The 17990-nt window shown below is 40.5% G+C and overlaps 2 protein-coding genes across 7 annotated transcripts in view; one reads left to right on the top strand and one right to left on the bottom strand.

The window, feature by feature from the left end:
• LOC140494518 (lateral signaling target protein 2 homolog) overlaps nucleotides 1-5790 on the bottom strand; it is a 225080-nt gene extending 219290 nt beyond the window's left edge. The window contains exon 1 of one of the 2 annotated variants that reach the window (XM_072593784.1): nucleotides 5399-5790. In XM_072593784.1, coding sequence (XP_072449885.1) covers nucleotides 5399-5434 — 36 coding nt within the window. In that variant the 5' untranslated portion in view covers nucleotides 5435-5790. Of the gene's footprint in view, nucleotides 1-4973; nucleotides 5103-5398 lie in introns of those variants that run through there. The other variant, XM_072593802.1, reaches the window with a different exon arrangement.
• The window catches only part of cfap99 (cilia and flagella associated protein 99), a 193151-nt gene that overhangs the window by 59965 nt on the left and 115196 nt on the right, over nucleotides 1-17990 (top strand). Inside the window, exon 1 of one of the 5 annotated variants that reach the window (XM_072593819.1) lies at nucleotides 5905-6319. The exons of 1 other annotated variant lie outside the window; for it this stretch is intronic. Coding sequence is in view for 1 of the 4 variants with exons in the window: in XM_072593813.1 (XP_072449914.1) it covers nucleotides 14108-14138 (31 nt within the window). In the remaining 3 variants the exon portion in view is untranslated. 3 more of the 5 variants (XM_072593847.1, XM_072593837.1, XM_072593813.1) reach the window with 3 other exon arrangements.

The raw sequence follows: 17990 nt of genomic DNA on the forward strand, positions 1-17990 counted from the left end.
CAGGCATTTGATATTCCTTTCCTTACTTCACAAATGGTGCTTGACATTTTCTCCCCATTTTTGCCAAAACTGCTCAAGTTCCAAGGTCAGTTCCTCAAAGAGGTGCACTTCCCCTTGAACCACTGCAATCCATGCAAAGCAGGTACACCTGTTATTCAGTGCTTTTTTTGAGGCAGGAGGGATGTGGAGTTTGCAGGTGTTTGACTCTGACAGTAAAACAGAGAGAGGGATATACTTGCAAGTCAATGCATGGCTTGGAGAAATTGCAGGTGATGGTGCTCTCATACATTCTTATCCTGGTTGGTAGAGATCACAGGTTTAGGAGGTGCTATCGATGGAGGCTTACTGAGTTGCATGTTGGAGCCTGAAGTGCAGAGACTGAATGACACCTTGTCTGTCATGTTAGACAATCAAATAATCTGCTTTATCCCTAACTCCACAAAAATTTCATTATTAATTTAGTGGTTAGCACTACTGCCTCACAGCACCAGGGTCCCAGGTTCGATTCCAGCCTCAGGTGTGGAGTTTGCACATTCTCCCTGTGTCTGTGTGGGTTTCCTCCAGGTGCTCTGATTTCCTCACATAGTCCAAAATGTGCAGGTCAGGTGAATTGGCCATGCTAAATTGCCCATAGTGTTAGGTGCATTAGTCAGAGGGAAATGGGTCTGGGTGGGTTACTCGGAGGGTCAGTCTGGACTGGTTGGGTCTGTTTCCTCACTGCAGGAAATCTAACCTAATCTTAATGGAGCTTCGATGATCCAAGGCAAGTGGAGAATATTCCATCATGTTGTGATGTGCACCTTATAGATAATGGCAGACTTTGAGGAGTTAGGTGGCGCATTACTTGAAATAAAGTTTCTACCCTGAATCTGCCTTTGCAGTCAGTTCACGACTGGCCCAATTCTGATCAACGGTAGCTCCCAGAATGTTGATCGTGGGAGGTTCAAGGATGATAATGCCATTAAATGAGAAAGCGAGTTAAGATTCTCTCTTATTGGGGATGTCACTGCATGGCATGAGAGATATTGATAGTACTTTTTATTTTTCAGCTCAAGTTTCAACATCCTGCTGTAGATCGCTTGAGTATTTGAGGACTCAGGCGAGGTACCAATACTATACCATCATTAGTGAACATACTCACTTCTGACCTCATGGAGAGATGATCGTTGAAACAGCTGAGGATACTACAAAGAATTCTTAGAATAATGGGTCTGGGTCTTAAAAGAACCCTCTTGTGGCATTGTGATAACATCCCTACTCCTGAACCAAGAGACCTTGATTCGTGTCCCACCTGCTCCAAAGGATTATAATTACATCCCCAAACAGGTTGATTAGCAAAATAGGTTAGATGATAGAGCTCCAGCACTACAAGCTATATCCCTTCGTCCTAGGTAGGACTTCAAATGGAAATTCCCCCAATTCCTATCGTCTTGTTTTATATCAAATATCACGGCACTCATACAGATGCATCACACAGGTATCAACATAGCTCTTCTGACAATACTAAAATTGCCATCCCTAGTTGGCCTACTCAGCCACTTCAGGAGGCAGTTACAAGTCAACTGCATAGGTGTCAGACCACAGTCAGAGTGCAAACCATGTTTAAGATGACAGGTTTGCTTCATTAGAAGTTCAGTAAATGGTTGGTATTTTACAATAATCCAACAACCTTACAGTCTCTTTTGCAGGTCCCTATTTATTTTCAAATCCAATTCAAATTCTCAAACTGGGGCTTCAATCCACAAATTCTGGATTATCAGTGGAGGGTCAGTCACTCAGGTGACAAGGTATAAATTTGCTTTTTTAAAAACACTTCAAATAAAAGCAAAATTACTGCAGATGTTGAAAGTCTAAAACAAACAAAATACTGAAGAAACTCAGCAGTTCTGGCAACATTTGTGGAGAGAGAAAAAGTTTACACTGCAAGACCAGTAAGATTCTTCTGCGGAACTGTTTTCAGAAGGTTATTTGAGGGATAAACAAGAATGAGCAAGGTAACTTGGAGAACCCCTTTGAAATTTCTTGTCTGTAATGTCAAAGACTCTGACAATGCGTGGACTCACTTGAGAAATCTAAGCAGGACAAACTCATTTTGGCTGGAACCTGCTGAATAATGGAACATTGATTAGAAAATATCAAAGTTAATATCAACCTGTTCAGAGATGTCATGACACACCTCTGAAACAGGTGGGACTTGAACCTTGGCTTACTGGCTCTGTGGTGAGGGACCTGTATGAAGGGGTACAATTCATTCAGAACACCCAGACAAAGTATAGAAAAGGAATCGAAGAAAGCAATGTCATTGATCTCAATGCCAAGGACAGATTCCACCTCCTGGAAATACCTACTAAATATGCAGTCGAAGATGAGGCACTCAGATTGGGCTTATCAGCCACACAAGAACCCATAAGCAGTGACAGAATTTTCCAAGTGGACAATCAAATCCGTTAGCAAGCAATTGCAGTGATCCAACTATGTTGAAGAGGATATCCAGTACAAATCTGAACTTTATCAAATGTACCCATGACCTACAAAATTACAGATAAATTAATTTGTCTCTCCTTTTAAGACAACCGCACTAAAAAAAGTAGTAAAGACTAGGCAACTCATTTTACTTAATTAACAGTAAACCATGAAAAGCAAGCAATCAAGATTTGCATAACAGCTGCACAAGTGGTAAATGATTTTCTTTTGAGGACAAGATTATAACCAGTGATAAACCTTCAACAAATCTGTCAAAGAAAAATGTCATGTATCTATCTGCATAATTCTTTCAACACTTCATGAGACACTAGCTACTACAAAACACAGCATATGAAAACTACAAATAAAATTTTTAAATCACTTAAAACAAATTATTCAAACCTTATATTGCAAAATAGTTCAAGTATAAACCTTAAATCTAAGGCATTAATCAACTAAAAAAATTGATCTAAAGGCTGTAAATTCAGCCAATTTCACTAAAAAAGTGATGAAGTAAGTAGTAAGTGAAAATACAAATATTAAAAATAATTTATTGTAAAATTGTTTACTAAGCACTAACTGTTTATTTGGAGAAATAAGTCAGATAAGTGATAGAAATTGAAGTGTTTACAGTCAAGCTAAAACATTTTTTTAAGTAAGGCATTCCACAAGGCTCCTCACGTGAAAATGGTGAGATCTCATGGAACACAGGGAGAACTAGCCATTTGGACACGAAATTGGTTCAAAGATAGAAAACAAAGAGTGGTCGTGGAGGGTTGCTTTTCAGACTGGAAGCCTGTGACCAGTGGTGTGCCACAAGGATATGTGCTGGGTCCATTGCTTCGTCATTTATATCAATGATTTGGATGTGAACATAGGAGGTACAGTTAGTAAGTTTGCAGATGACACCAAACTTGGAGGTATTGTAGACAGCGAAGAAGGTTACCTCAGATTACAACAGGATCTTGATCAGATGGGCCAATGGGCTGAGCAGTGGCAGATGGAGTTAGATTTAGATAAATGTGAGGTGCTGCATTTTGGCAAAGCAAATCTTAGCAGGACTTATACATGTAATGGTAAGGTCCTAGGGAGTGCAGGTTCATAGTTCCTTGAAAGTAGAGTCGCAGGTAGATAGGATAGTGAAGGCAGCATTTGGTATGCTTCCCTTTATTGAACAGAGAATGGAGTATAGGAGTTGGGAGGTCATGTACAGTTGTACAGGACATGGGTTAGGCCAATATTTTGGAATACTGCATGCAATTTTGGTCTCCTTCCTACTGGAAGGATGTTGTGAAATGATTTACAAGAATTTTGCCAGGACGAGGCTGAATAGTCTGGGGCTGTTTTGCCTGGAGTGTCGGAGGCTAAAATTTATAAAATCATGAGGGGCATGGATAGGGTAAATAAACATGGTATTTTCCCTGGGGTGGGCTAGTCCAGAATTAGAGGGCATAGGTTTAGGTGAGAAAGAAAAGATATGAAAGGGACCCAAGTTGGAACGTTTTCATGCAGAAGGTGGTGCATGTATGGAATGAGCTGCAAGAGGAAGTGATGGAGGCTGGTACAATTAAAGCATTTAAAAAACATCTGAAAGAGTATATGAATAGGAAGGGTTTAGAGGGATGTGGGCCAAGTGCTGGCAAATGGGACTAGATTAGGTAAGGATAATTGATCAGAATGGACAGGTTGGACCAAAGAATCTGTTTCCATGTTGTACATCTCTATGACTCCATGATTCTAAAACTGTATTGTGTTAACCCTCACTAAGAACTGACATATCAAAACGCAATGGCAAAATCACCACCGTGGAAGTGAACACCGCAACTTTAAACAGAGCATTCCCACATCTACCAAATGAAGGTTGACCAGTCAGAACAAAGACCTAGCTTACAGCATAGGAAATAGAACTGAAAAACAAACATGACTTTGCTAATATGATATAAAAGTTTAAATCAAGCAAATTAAACTCACATTTATTTTTTAAAAAACATCAGCAATTCTACAACAGTTAATATGTGCATATCCTCCTTTTTTGAAAGGCAGATATTTAAAAAGTCAACTATATTTGTATTGAGCAAGGAGTTGATTTTCCTAGTTACTGTTTTAACATACTTTCACAATCAGAACCACCAAACACTGAACTGACAAGTGGGATGCCATTAGATAATGCGGTCATTCACACAGTGAGTGCCAGAAATTTCTCTCAACTAGTACCAAACATCTTCAAAGACGTCAATATATTTTGAACGTGGTTATCAAAACTAGAAAAAAAAACCTCTCATTTAAGTTACTTGTTTCAAGTCAAAATGTCTCAAAGTTCAAGCGCAATGACTGCCACTAAATAGGAAATACCAGAAATCATTCGGCAACTCAGAAACAGCAATGCAATTCAACCCGTTCTAACCGATTCCCTCTGTTCCTCGAATGCCCGCGATTTATGAAGCTACGTCGACGCTTTGTGCACTACAGTTAAAAGTTGAAGAAATTCTGAAATAGCATTTTATGCATACAGTAAGCGGTGGTCTGGCCTCCTTCGCAACACAATGCTCCAAAAACAAAATCCCACTACAATAATCCAAAAGACCGACTGCTCATTCAAAAGCGGGGGAGAAAGAGATTCAGGATCAGCAAACAAATTTTCACCAATACGCCTTCTCGCTGCTAGCATAGACTTCAACGGAAAGAGACGAACACAGTACTATTCAATTTTAAAAGGAACAGAATCGTAGCCTTTTATGCCCCATATCCTAGTGCTGCTGCATTCGTTTCGTTTCTCAACGTAAAAATCTAGGCGCTTGAATTTGCTTCCAGCAGTTGGTGCTCCAAGTTGCAAGATTAAGAAGTACTTTAAACAAAAACTAGATCTTTAACCCGCAGCAACATTTTGGACGCTGGCGATCGACAAGAGAAAGGCATCATTCAGCCTGGAGCTCACCTTGGGCTTGTAGAGCCACTTTCGGAATCTGTGCATGTTGCCGGCTGCAATCGCTGGAGGTCCCAGTCCACACGCGCGCGCTCCCGGGGGGGGGGGGTCCAGTTCACGCGCGCGTGTTCCCCGGAGGCGGGGGCGGCACCAGTCCACACACGCGCGCAAGCTCCCCCCGGGGACGGGGAGTAAAGCCCAGTTTTGTCAACAACCGACCCCCCCGCCCCACAGCTCCAGACCCCCTCTGAAAGCAAGACCACGACCCGCTTCCGCTCCCGGACGGCGGGCACGATCTGCTCTCGCCAACCGTCACACTGACATTCGAGTCACGACTTCTTCTGTCTCCTTCCTCCCGGGGAGGAGGGGATGAGGAGGTGGAGGAGGTAGCATCGCCACGAACCACAGCACCATCCCACAGTGCACCGCCCGAACCGGATGTGGCTCTCAGCCCGCCAATTATCCCGCCTCCCCAGAGTGACTGGCACTTCGATTAACCAATCAGAGTGCGAGCCCGACAAGCACCTGGACAGCCGACCCGCTAACCAAAGACCGCGCTGGAAAGTCTTTTTCCACAGAAATCGGAACATCGGATGCCAGTTCATTCGGCTTTTATATCTTTTACTTTCTTTGTGTAAACTGGACCAATAAAACCAGCCAGTGCCTTTCGTGCAGCTTGTCAGGTTTATCAGGTCTGATCTCACGGCGGACCGACGCCGTTGCCTGGAGACCTCCACAAACAACCGCTGAGGGCGTTGCGCCGTCCCCAGCGCAATGGCAGATGGGGGTTGTAGTCATTTCACTTGCGGTGCCCATTCACAGAGGCAGTGAACGCGCGACTGGTGTACTACAACCCCCATAGTGCCCCGAGAGGCGCGAGGTCGGGGGGAAACCTCCCTCCGAGAGCGGTCGGACCTGTTTGTGACCGTTGAAGTAAGCGCAACGTTTTTATCTTCTCATTGAATCGGACTCGATCACTCGTTACTATCAGACTTCTTCCCGTTCGGAGTTAATGTTGAATATCCGTTTCAAAATGTGGCGCCTTTGAGCGAGTGAGTGTTGACAGTTCAGTGCCAAGCTGAGTGGCTCGGGTTCAGGAGTTACCAAGGGGCTGAGTGATTGGGATTTCAGAGTTCAGCTTCAGGTTTAAGTCAACGTTATTTGTGCTGTTTGTTTTGCTAAATATTAGGGTCTTGTCGTTAGGGCTATTGGGAGTTTTGATTGGACTCTTTCACGAGGTGTGGGTGATTCTGTTGAGGAGAAAGTGAGGACTGCAGATGCTGGAGATCAGAGCTGAAAATGTGTTGCTGCGCTTTTCCAGCAACACACTTTCAGCTCTGATTCTGTCTAGGCCGACGATTATTGTCCATCTCTGATTTTCTTGGACGGGAGTGTGGTGAGCTGAACACCAGAAAGTGCTAGAAAAACTCAGCAAACTTAGCAGCATCTGTGGAGAAAGAAAAACGATCCATGTGGTATATATAAATATACCTCCAGTGATCTGGGAGGGAAAGAGTTCCAGTTTTGGTCGGGAATTAATAAGAGGGTCATGGGTCACATTATCGACCGCTATCTCCATCGCGCCTCTTAATGTAACGAAACGTCCCAAAGCAAAGTTAGATGGCGGGAGGGTAAGTGATTTCGGTTAGATGTGTTTTAGGGGTTCGTGGTGTCGGGTAAATTAACAGTTCAGGTTCGTGTTCATAGAATCCCTACAGTCTGGAAACAGGCCCAACAAGTTGACACCGACCCTCCGACGATTATCTCACCCAGACCCATGACTCGACATTTCCCCTAACTTAGGCACCTTGCCGAGAGGTCCCTGAACACTAAAGGGCAATTTAGCTTGGGTCCATCCACCGAACTTGCACATTTATAGATGGAAACCGGAGCACCTGGAGAAAAATCAACGTAGACACGGGAAGAATGTGCAAACTCCACAGTTGCCTGAGGTTGGAATCGAACCCGGGTCCATAGTGCTGTGAGGCAGTGGTGCTAACCACTGACTCACCATCCCGCTCTTAGGGTTAGGATCACGGGAATATAAGAGCAGGAACAGGACATTCAGCCATTAAGTCTGTTCCGCTATTCAGGACGATGATGCTTAATTTACACCGTATCCCCATATCCCCATATATTTTAAAATCTGGCAGTCTTTACTTTAGACATGCAGTCATTAGAAATTATTAACAGAAGGAGGACTTTCAACCCTTTGATCAAGTTCCACCATTCAAAATGAATCATTTATTTTACAGTCCTTCAGCCCACTGTGCCTGCGCCAGTTATTAGGTATCCATCTATTCAAAGATCTGATTATGGATTCATGGGTGCTATGTTTTTGTTTCAAATTCTATATTTCTAGTTGCTCCCAAATACCTTTTCTTCCTTTGCGTACAAAATCTATCTATCTCCACCTTAAAAATATTCAAGGACTCCCACCTCCACCACTTTATGAGGTTCCATCACCCTCTGACTGGGATAACTCTTATTTTGAAATTTATTCCCTGGTTCTAGACATCCCAGCCTGGGGACACATCCTACCTGCATCCATCCTGTCTATCTCTTTAAGTATTTTGTAGGTTCAATGATCTCATATTCTTTGAAACTCTAGAAAATACAGGCACCATTTCCCACATCTCTTTTCATACAGTTCTGATGTAAGGCCATAAGACATAGGAGCAGAAATAGGCCATTAACCCCACTGTGTCTGTCTGGCCATTCAGTGAGATCTTGGCTGATCTGATAATCGTCAATACCACTTGATTGTGTTTTCCTCGTAACTCTTGATTCCCTTCCTGATGAAAAATCTGTGTATCAAAGCCATTCAGGACATCACTTTTTCAGTGGCAATAATTTCCTCCCAAAGATAAGGGAACCAAAAGTGCACACAGAACTCCAGTGCAGTCTAACCATGGTTCTGAAGCAAATATTGACTATTACAGTACTCAAATCTTCTTTCAAAAAAGGCTGACATCATCAGAGTCCACTATCCACACCTCTTTGAACAATCTGAGGTGAAGAATATTGGATCCCATGTAACAATTTTGAGCTTAGGATGCTGAAGTTTGGTTTTGGGTAAAGATTGAATTTGGGCCAGAAGTTAACCTTGGTTAACTATGGTTAGAATGTTTGCATTCAAAGTTGGTGGTTATCGTGACTGGTTAGAAACTATTATTGCCAGTCCATTGTGAGGAGGAGAAAGGTTAATTTATATTCGCCATTTAAATACCTCACCAATTTATAAAACTAGAAATCAGACATTGGCCCATATTGACCACTCCATTTGAAGTATTAGAATGCTAGTTTAAATTGTTCTATCTGGAAGATCAAATATATCTGTAATGATGAAACTGAAAATTGCTGCAAAATATGTTGTCAGCCCTATCTCAATTGAAGTTTTGGGCTTGCTGCAGTATATTCAACTATTCTTAATAAATTTGAATTAAATTCTAGACTTTATTTATGTAAACATATGTATTAAGTGCAGGTCAGTTCAAATAATTAACCACCTTGGATGTCTCACGCTTCTAATTAAGCATCATTTCCCTTTCTGCATTCTCAAGTTTAGACAGGATAAAAGATCAATCAAAGGTAATGTATTTAATCAGAATTTCAATGAAAACACGCAACTGGCAAATCTTTGTACAGCAACCAACTTAACCATTACATGTTAATTTGAAACAGCATAGAATAAATCACAGGAAAAGTGAGGACTGCAGATGCTGGAGATCACAGTTAAAGAGTGTGGTGCTGGAAAAGCTCAGCTGGTCAGGCAGCATCCGAGGAGCAGGAGAATCGACTTTTCATGCATATACCCTTCATCCGGAATGAGGCTTATTCTTGATGAAGGGCTTATGCCTGAAATGCCAATTCTCTTGCTCCTCAGCTGCTGCCTGACCAGCTGTGCTTTTCCAGCACCACACTCTTTGACTATAGAATAAATTACAGTTAATGACTAAGAGCAACAATGAATATAGTTATCCAAAGCACAGGGGAGATCACAACACAGAACCAGGAATGACAAAAGCCTTGAATAGATACTTTGTATCAGTTTTCACAGATGATACAGATTAAGAGCATTCCAATAATTCTGAATAATCAAGTTACGAAAGGGATGTAGGAAATAATCACAATAACTATAACTAGCGAAAAGTAAACAAAGAAAGTAAGAGCAGGAATGGGCCATTCAGCTCTTCAAGTCTGTTCTGACATTCAATATGAGCATGGCTGACCCTGTATCTCAATGCCATGTTCCCACTTTCTCCTCACACCCCTAAGTGCCTTTAAAATGTAAAAATGTATCTATCTCTTTCTTTAGTACATTCAGAGCTTGGCCTCCACAGCCTCCTGCGGTAGGGAATTTCACAGATTCATACCCTTTGAGTGAAGACATTTCTCCTTATCTTAACCCTAAATGGTCCAACCTATATCCTGAGATTACAAGCTCTGGTTCAAGACTCCCCATCCCAAGAAGACATTCTCCCTGCATTTAGTTTGTCTAGCTCTGTTAGAATTTTATACATTTCAATCAGATTCTCCCTCATCTTTCTAAACTCTAATTAATACAGGCTCATTCAAACCAATCTCGAGAACATATGTGCCAGCCCTGGTATCAGCCTGAGTGAACCTTCAGTACTCTCTCTAGACAAATATATGCTTTCTTAAGTTGAGAGACCAACATTGCACATAAGACTCCAGGTTTGGCATTCAGGGCCTGTATAACTTCAGTGAGACATCCCAACTTTGGAACTCAACTCCTCTTGCAATGAATGCCAATCTAATTACTTGGGTACTAAACTGTTGACTCTATTTAACTTGTGTACAAGGACATCCAAATCCCTTTCAATATCCATATGTCTCAATATAGACCATTTAAATAATCCTGTTTTCTGTTTTTCCTCACTGAGATGTATAACTTCACATTTAACCATGCTTTACGGCATTTGCCATGTATCCGCCCATTCTCTCAACTTGTCTTTTTTTATTCATCCATGGGATGTGGGTGTCATTGACCAAGCCAGCATTTATAGCCCATTGCTAATTGCCCAGGGGACAGCTAAGTGTCAAAAAGAGTCACATGCAGACCAGACCAGGTAAGGATGACAGTTTCCTTTCCCTGAAGACATTAGTGAAACAGATGTGTTTTTCTGACAATTGGCAATTAATTTCAGATTTTATTTTTAATTGAATTCAGGTCCCAGAACATTACTTAGATCTCTCAAATAATAGTCGTGTGATAATGCCACTAAGCCATTACCTCTCTTGCCTAAGTCATCTTAAAGTCTGCTTGCATAACCTCACAATTACAATTCTGTACAATGTTCTGTCCTCAGAAAAATTGGAAATATCGCATTTGGTTCCCTAATCCAGGTCATGTATATACATTATGATTAGCTGGGGCCCAAGCACTGATCATTATGGGACACCACTCGTCACTCTGCCTGTCAATCAGAAATAGACCTATTTATTCACACTATTTCCTGTCTGTAAACCAATTCTCAATCGATGCCTCTATCCTATATGTTTTAACTTTGCATATTGACCTCTGATTAGGGACCTATTAAAAATTACCGAAAATCCAAATAAACAACCACTGTTTCTCCCCTGTGTATTCTTCAAGTTACAACCTCAGAAAACTCCAGCAGGTTTGTTAAGCTTGATTTGACTTTTGTAAATCTTTCACGCTGGCTTTGTCCATTCGCATTAATGTTTTCCAAATGGTTTGTTATCGTAACGTTTATAAATGACTTGATCATTTTCACCACTATAAATGTTAGATTAACTGGTGTGTAATTCTATGTTTGTCCTCTCCCTCCCTTATTAAATATTCATATTTGCCATCCTGCTCTTGAGTCAATAGAATTTTGAGAGATGACAAACAATGCATTGAATATTTCCAGGATCACTTCTTTTACGACTCTAGGTTGTCCATTATCCAGTGAATTGTCTGCTTTTAATCCTATTAATTCCTCTGGCACCATTTCCTTGTCAATTCTGATTTCCTTCAATGCCGCCCTTTCATGGGACCCTTGGTTTCCTAATAACTCTGGGACTTTATTTGTGTCCCCTATTGTGAAGACAGAGCCAAAGTAAATGTTTGATTCCTCCACCACTTTTTCTTCCATAGTAATTACCCCAGCTATTGAGCTATAAGAGATTTACATTTGTCTTTACTAATCTTTTCTCTTCACATTTTTTGATTCCACCATCAGGTGGAGTTTGCACATTCTCCCCATGATATTTATAGAAACTTTTGCAATCAGTTTCGATGTTCCCTAAACACTCTCACATTCTATTTTTTTCCCTATCTGTTAAAAATGTTTGACTTTTTTTTGTCAATTCTAAAATGCTCCCAGTCCTCAGCACAGATGGACCTAGGAGTCCTTGTGTGTGAATCATAAAAAGCTAGCACCAAGTTCAGCAGATTAGGGCAGTTAGTTTTCGTAGAGTATATAAATAGGGATGTTTTGCTCGAAGTGTACATGGCACTAGTCAGACCACAGCTGGAATACTATGAACTATTTGGACCCCCTATCCAAGGAACTATATACTGACATTGGAGGCAGTCCAAAGAAGGCTCACTAGGTTGATGATTCCGGGTATGAAGGGATTTTCTTTTGATGAGAAATTGAGTTGGTTGGGCTTGTCATCATTGGAGTGTAGAAGAATGAGAAGAGACCTTATTTAAACATTTAAAATTCTTCAGGTACTTGACCGGGTACATGATGAAAGGTGTGTGGGCAAGTCGAGGACCAGAGGGCAAATCTGCCAACCTCAGAGTAAAGGTCCCCTCATAACACAGATACAAAGAGGATTTTTTTCTCTTGAGTCGTGAATCTATGAAACTATTTTCCACAGAGGCACTGTCACAGCTGAGTCATCAAGTGTATTCAAGGCTGAAATAGACAGATTTAATGTCAGTAAGGGAATCCAGGGTTATGGAGAAAAGACAGGAAAGTGAGTTCAGGAATATCAGATTAACCATGCTCTCATTTAATGTCAGAGCTGACTTGATGGTCTGAATGGTCCACTTCTGAGTTAAAGAGTGTGGTGCTGGAAAAGCACATCGGTCAGGCAGCATCCGAGGAGCAGGAGAATTGACGTTTTGGGCATAAGTCCTTCATCAGGAGAGTCAGTAGTGTGCAAACTCCACCTGACGCTGAAATCTATACATATGTGAAGAGAAATGTCGATTCTCCTGCTCCTCGGATGCTGCCAGACCAGCTGTGCTTTTCCAGCACTACACTCTTCAACTCTGATCTCCAGCATCTGTGGTCTTCACTTTCTCCTGCTCTACTCCTGCTCCTACATCTTATGGTCTTCAAACATCTGGGTTTCTAAAATGTACTCTTTCATACATCAACTAATGGTTTAGGCAGAGCCACTATTACATTCAGATGGTAGGTATAGACAAAGATGAGAATTACTTTATGCTTGCTTCAGAATTTTAAATTTCCATCAAATCCTTTACAAAATGAATTTACAGCAGGTGTTTATGTTTTAAACATGCTCTTTTCTCATGCTGCAACATCAAATAAGATCCATTAATCAGCTTTCCAGAATCAATGCATCATTGCAAATAATCTCAACCTCTCCATCTCATTAGATTAGATTAAAGTAAATTAGATTAGATTTTATTGTCACATGTACACTAGCACAGGGATCGAGGAGTACAGTGAAAAATGTACAACGTCTCCATTCCTGGCACCATCTGAGGTGTGAAGGTACCTAGGTACAAAATCTTAGGTGCAGAATAAAAAGTAAAGAAACAAGGTTAAAAGTTAAACATTACAGTCCTTCTTGTGCTCAACACTCTCATCACTGTCTGAGTGAAGTTTTTCCTGAATTTCCTGCTGAAGTAATTTATGATTGTCTGATATTTATGACTTTTAGTTTTAGACATTTCCAGAAGTCATGTCTATCCTACTATATATAATATGAAAGACCTTTCAGCTATCTCTTTTCCCAGAGAACAGAGCTCCATATTTTCTCCCTCCTTTGATCAATGTAGTTAGTTCCAGCATTAACCGTGCCAAAATTTCTTCAGAATATCTACATCCTACTGAGAGCACTGTGCATGTTTCCATAATAAGTGTGGTCTAACCAAATTTCGATACAAAGTACAATTTTACTTTAAAGAATCTTACACAGAATGATGTGGTTTAGTACATTTGCTTAATTCTATTTTTGGATTAATGTATAGATGTTTACAGTGTTTAATTTTATATGTGTTGAATAATGTGAGTAATAAATCTTGAGAAACGTTTTTTGAGAGGTAGCACAACTAAATGCCATCGAACAATAAAAGAATATTTTCTTTCCACAGCATTTAGCAATGATCAGTTTCAAGCTGCTTTAATATTCTATCATAAATGCAAAATATTGAGAATGCTGGAAATCTGATATAAAAACAGAAGACGTTGGAAATACTCAGCAAGTCTGGTAGCATGTGGAACCAGAGGAAAACAGAATAATGTTTCAAATCTGTCCTCTCTCATACCAATTTTAATTATGGGACAGAGTACTGTAGTTCGAATTAGAATTAGAATTAGAAAATAGCAGTAGAGGATTCAAATAGTGCAAGTTGAAAGATCATCATTCAAACATCCAATAGATGATGTTTGGATTAAAATGACTGCAACACATTCTTTATTTCATAGGAACAATGAAATTGAAAAGGGATAACTTTATTCATTTGGTGCAGGACTGCTAACATTTTCTATGGATATCCTATCAAAAATTATTAAATCACGTAAGTTACAGTAATTACAAAGCTTGTCAACCATTTGGATTTGAAGGTAATAACATGTCCCATTTTAATTTGATGTGACAGTGTTGAAGGTGAACACCACTGCATCCACTAGTGATTGAACATCTGCTATTCTCTGTGTGGAATGGTCCGGTTTGAGTCAGTTGTTGCACCTGCTCTGTGGTTTGCTGTTTTCTCCATTTCTGCTCAGGTTGCAGAGGTGTTTTCTTTTCTGCTTCAAAGTAGAAGGAAACTAGCAGATATGGCAGTGCAACTGCCTCCCAGTCATCAATGCAGTTATTGAAACTATTCAGTCAAAAACAAAATATTCATGTTTCCCAATTATTGCAATAGCCCACCTTTGTCTCATTCCTGAATTAATTTCTCAGAAGGATGTGAGGGCTTTGGTGGGAATTCAAAAAATGTTTATAAAAATAGTTCCAAGAGTGAGAAACTTCAATCAAATAGATGGATCAGTGAAGCTCAGACTGTTTGTCTTAGAGGGAAGAAGATTTGGAAGAAATGTGTGAACATAAGAAATAGGAACAGCAATTTATACAGGTTGTGAATCCTGCTCCACCTTGCAGTACAATCATGGCTGATCTTGGACTTCAGCTCCATCTACACTCTTGATGTCAAAAGCTGTCAAACTGACCTTACCCCTTGACTTTAGCTCTTTTATTTATGCTTGAACCAATGCTGTAATGAAATCAGCAACTGAATGCCCCTAGTGAAATCCAAACTGAGTGTCAGTGAGCAGTTTGCTGTTGAACAGGTGCTGATTGATAGAAATGTTGACTATGTTGACAACCAGGTAAAAATAATGACTGCAGATGCTGGAAACCAGATTTTGGTTTAGTGGTGCTGGAAGAGCACAGCAGTTCAGGCAGCATCTGAGGAGCAGTAAAATTAACGTTTCGGGCAAAAGCCCTTCATCCACCTGATGAAGGAGCAGTGCTCCGAAAGCTATTGCTTCCCAATAAACCTGTTGGACTATAACATGGTGTTGTGTGATTTTTAACTTTGTACACCCCAGTCCAACACTGGCATCTCCAAATCATGACGATATTTTCCTTCACTTTCCTGATTAAGAGCAGACCTATGGGCGGGTATTGAGTGGATTGGATTGGTGCTGCTTTCTGTGAACAGGACATAGCTGGACAATGTTTCACATTGTGGGGTAGATGCCAGTGTTCAAGTGTGTAATAGGGTAGATATTCCAGTAATGTTCTATCTTGTGTGGTATCTTAAAACTGCTCCCTTGTTTTTAATTCCACAGCCCTAACCCTAACAATCCCCTTTATCGTCTTGAACATTTCAATTGGATCACCTCTCATTCTTGTAAACTTCAGACAATATAGACCAAATTAACTCTACCTGTCTTCAAAGGACAACCCTCTCACTCCAGGAACCAATGTTCACTGTACTGCCTCCAATAAAACTATACATTTCCTTAAGTATGAAGACCAAAATTGCATACAATGTTCCCAGTGTTGTCTCACCAAAGGTAAAAGCACAATTGCTGCAACACTTCTCTATTCTTTGACTCCAATCCCCTTGTAATTAGGACAAACATGCCATTTACTTTGCTAATTACTTGCAGTACCTGCTTGCTGACTTTCTGAGATCATTGTATGACTTGAGCTAGTTCTCTTTGATCAGCAACATTTATAGCTTACGCAACTGTTTATGAAAATGTTCTGCATGTCTATCCTTACGGTTAAAATGAATAACCTCACAGTGCCCTCGTTCTACAACACCTGCCAACTTGTTGCCTACTCACCTCACCTTTTATACGTCTTCACATTTTTTTTGGTGTCCTCCTCACAATATGCATTCCAAATTAGTTTTGTATGATCTTAGTATGATCTAGCAATCCCTTTGTCTAATTCTTTAATATAGATTGTAAATAGCTGAAGCCTCAGCACTGATGTTTTGCAGCATTCCACTTATCACAGTCTTCCACATAAAAATGCCTCCTTTCTCCCTTTTCTCTGCTTTCTGTCCATAAACATATGACCAGACAAACAAGGAGCAGGAGCTCCATTCAGTGCTTTGGGCCTGCTTAGCCATTCAGTAAGATCATAGCTGATCTGATTGTGACCTCTAATCCTCTTCCCATTTATGCTTGATAAACTTTAACTCTCTTGCTTGACAAGAATCTGTCCTGTCAAGATGCCTCAGGAACTTAATTAATTAATAATTGTTTGAATTAATTCAACTCTTTCTCTTCTCAACTCCATTAGATAAAAGCCTAGCCTATCCATTCTATCTTTGTAAGACAATAAGACGTAGGAGGAGAATTAGGCCATTCTGTCCAGCGAATCTGCCCCACCATGCAGTAACGACTGATATGTTTCTCAACCCCATTTTCCTGCCTTCTCCCTATAACTTGTGATCCCTTTACTGATTAAGAACCTATCTATCTGTCTTAAATACACCCAATGACTTGGCCTCCACAGTCTTCTGTGGCAATGAGTTCCACAGATTCACCATCCTGTGGTGGAAGAAATTCTTCCTCATCCCAGTTCTAAAGGGTTGCCCCTTCACTCTGAGGCTGTGCCCTTGGATCCTAGGCTCTCCTACTAATGGAAACATTTCCCCACATCGACTCTATCCAGTGTCAGTAGTCTGTAAGTTTCAATGAGATCGCCCTCTCTCATCCTTCTAAGCTCCATCAAGTACAGATGCAGAGTCCTCAACTGCTTCTCATATGACAAGCCCTTCATCTCCAGAATCATTCTTGTAAACCTCCTCTGAATCCCCTCCAAGGCCAGCACATCTTTCTTTAAATACAAAGTCCAAAACTGCTCACAATATTCCAAATGCAATCTGACTAGAACTTCATAAAGCCTCAGTGGTGCATCCCTGCTTTTCTAGATATTGATTTGGAGATGCCAGTGTTGGACTGGGGTGTACAAAGTTAAAAATCACACAACACCAGGTTATAGTCCAACGGCTAGTATGCTTCCAATTAAACCTGTTGGACTATAACCTGGTGTTGTGTGATTTTTAACTTTCTAGATATTAGTCTGGTAAATCATCTCTGAATTGCTTCCAATTCATTTACATCCTTCTTTAAGTGTGCTCAGTATTTCAAACCTCTATCTATCCTAACATAACACTCAACTTATGAATCCTTACCTTGTGTGTTCATACTTTTTTTGTGGTGAATGAGTTTGGAAATCAAGATATAGGACAATTTTTTTCCCCATCATCCACCCAACTAGGTACATCTTCAAAAAGCTCTAAAAGTTAGGCAAACGGTTTCCTTTTGTAAAGTCATGTTAACTTGTTTTTAGGCATGTGATGGGTTTTTAATGTTAACATTTCTTTATTAATAGATCCCAGCACATTCCAGGCTAAGTTGCCTGCAGTTTGATGTTTTATCTCTCTCTCTCTCTCTCTCTCCTTTGTTCAATAGTAGTGATGTATTTGTTGACTTCCAATCTGGTGGCACTATTCCAGAATCTAAGGAATTTGGGGAAATCATAGTCAGCACATCCACTATATCAATATCCCTCTCTTTTCGAATCCTCGAGTAAAGGCCATCACATGCTGAGTGTTTGTCTAATTTTAGTCCCTTGCCATTCTCCAGTACTTCTCCTCAGCTGATATTAATTGCCTTAATTACTTTCCTTTGATAAACTCCTCGGCTACCCTCTGTTTCTGGTATATAATTTGTAACACTGAGCTGTGAAGACAGACACAAAACTTTTGTTCCATCTCTCTGCATTTTTTTCATTCCCCTAAAGAATTTCTCCTGTCTACATATGTCATAGACGTTTCAAAATCACAATGTCTGGACAAAGTAGATAGAGAAGTTGTTCTCATTAGCTGAATGTTCAACTATAG

The sequence above is a fragment of the Chiloscyllium punctatum genome, chromosome 2 (genome assembly GCF_047496795.1).
Source record: "Chiloscyllium punctatum isolate Juve2018m chromosome 2, sChiPun1.3, whole genome shotgun sequence".
In the NCBI taxonomy this organism is placed as follows: domain Eukaryota; kingdom Metazoa; phylum Chordata; class Chondrichthyes; order Orectolobiformes; family Hemiscylliidae; genus Chiloscyllium; species Chiloscyllium punctatum.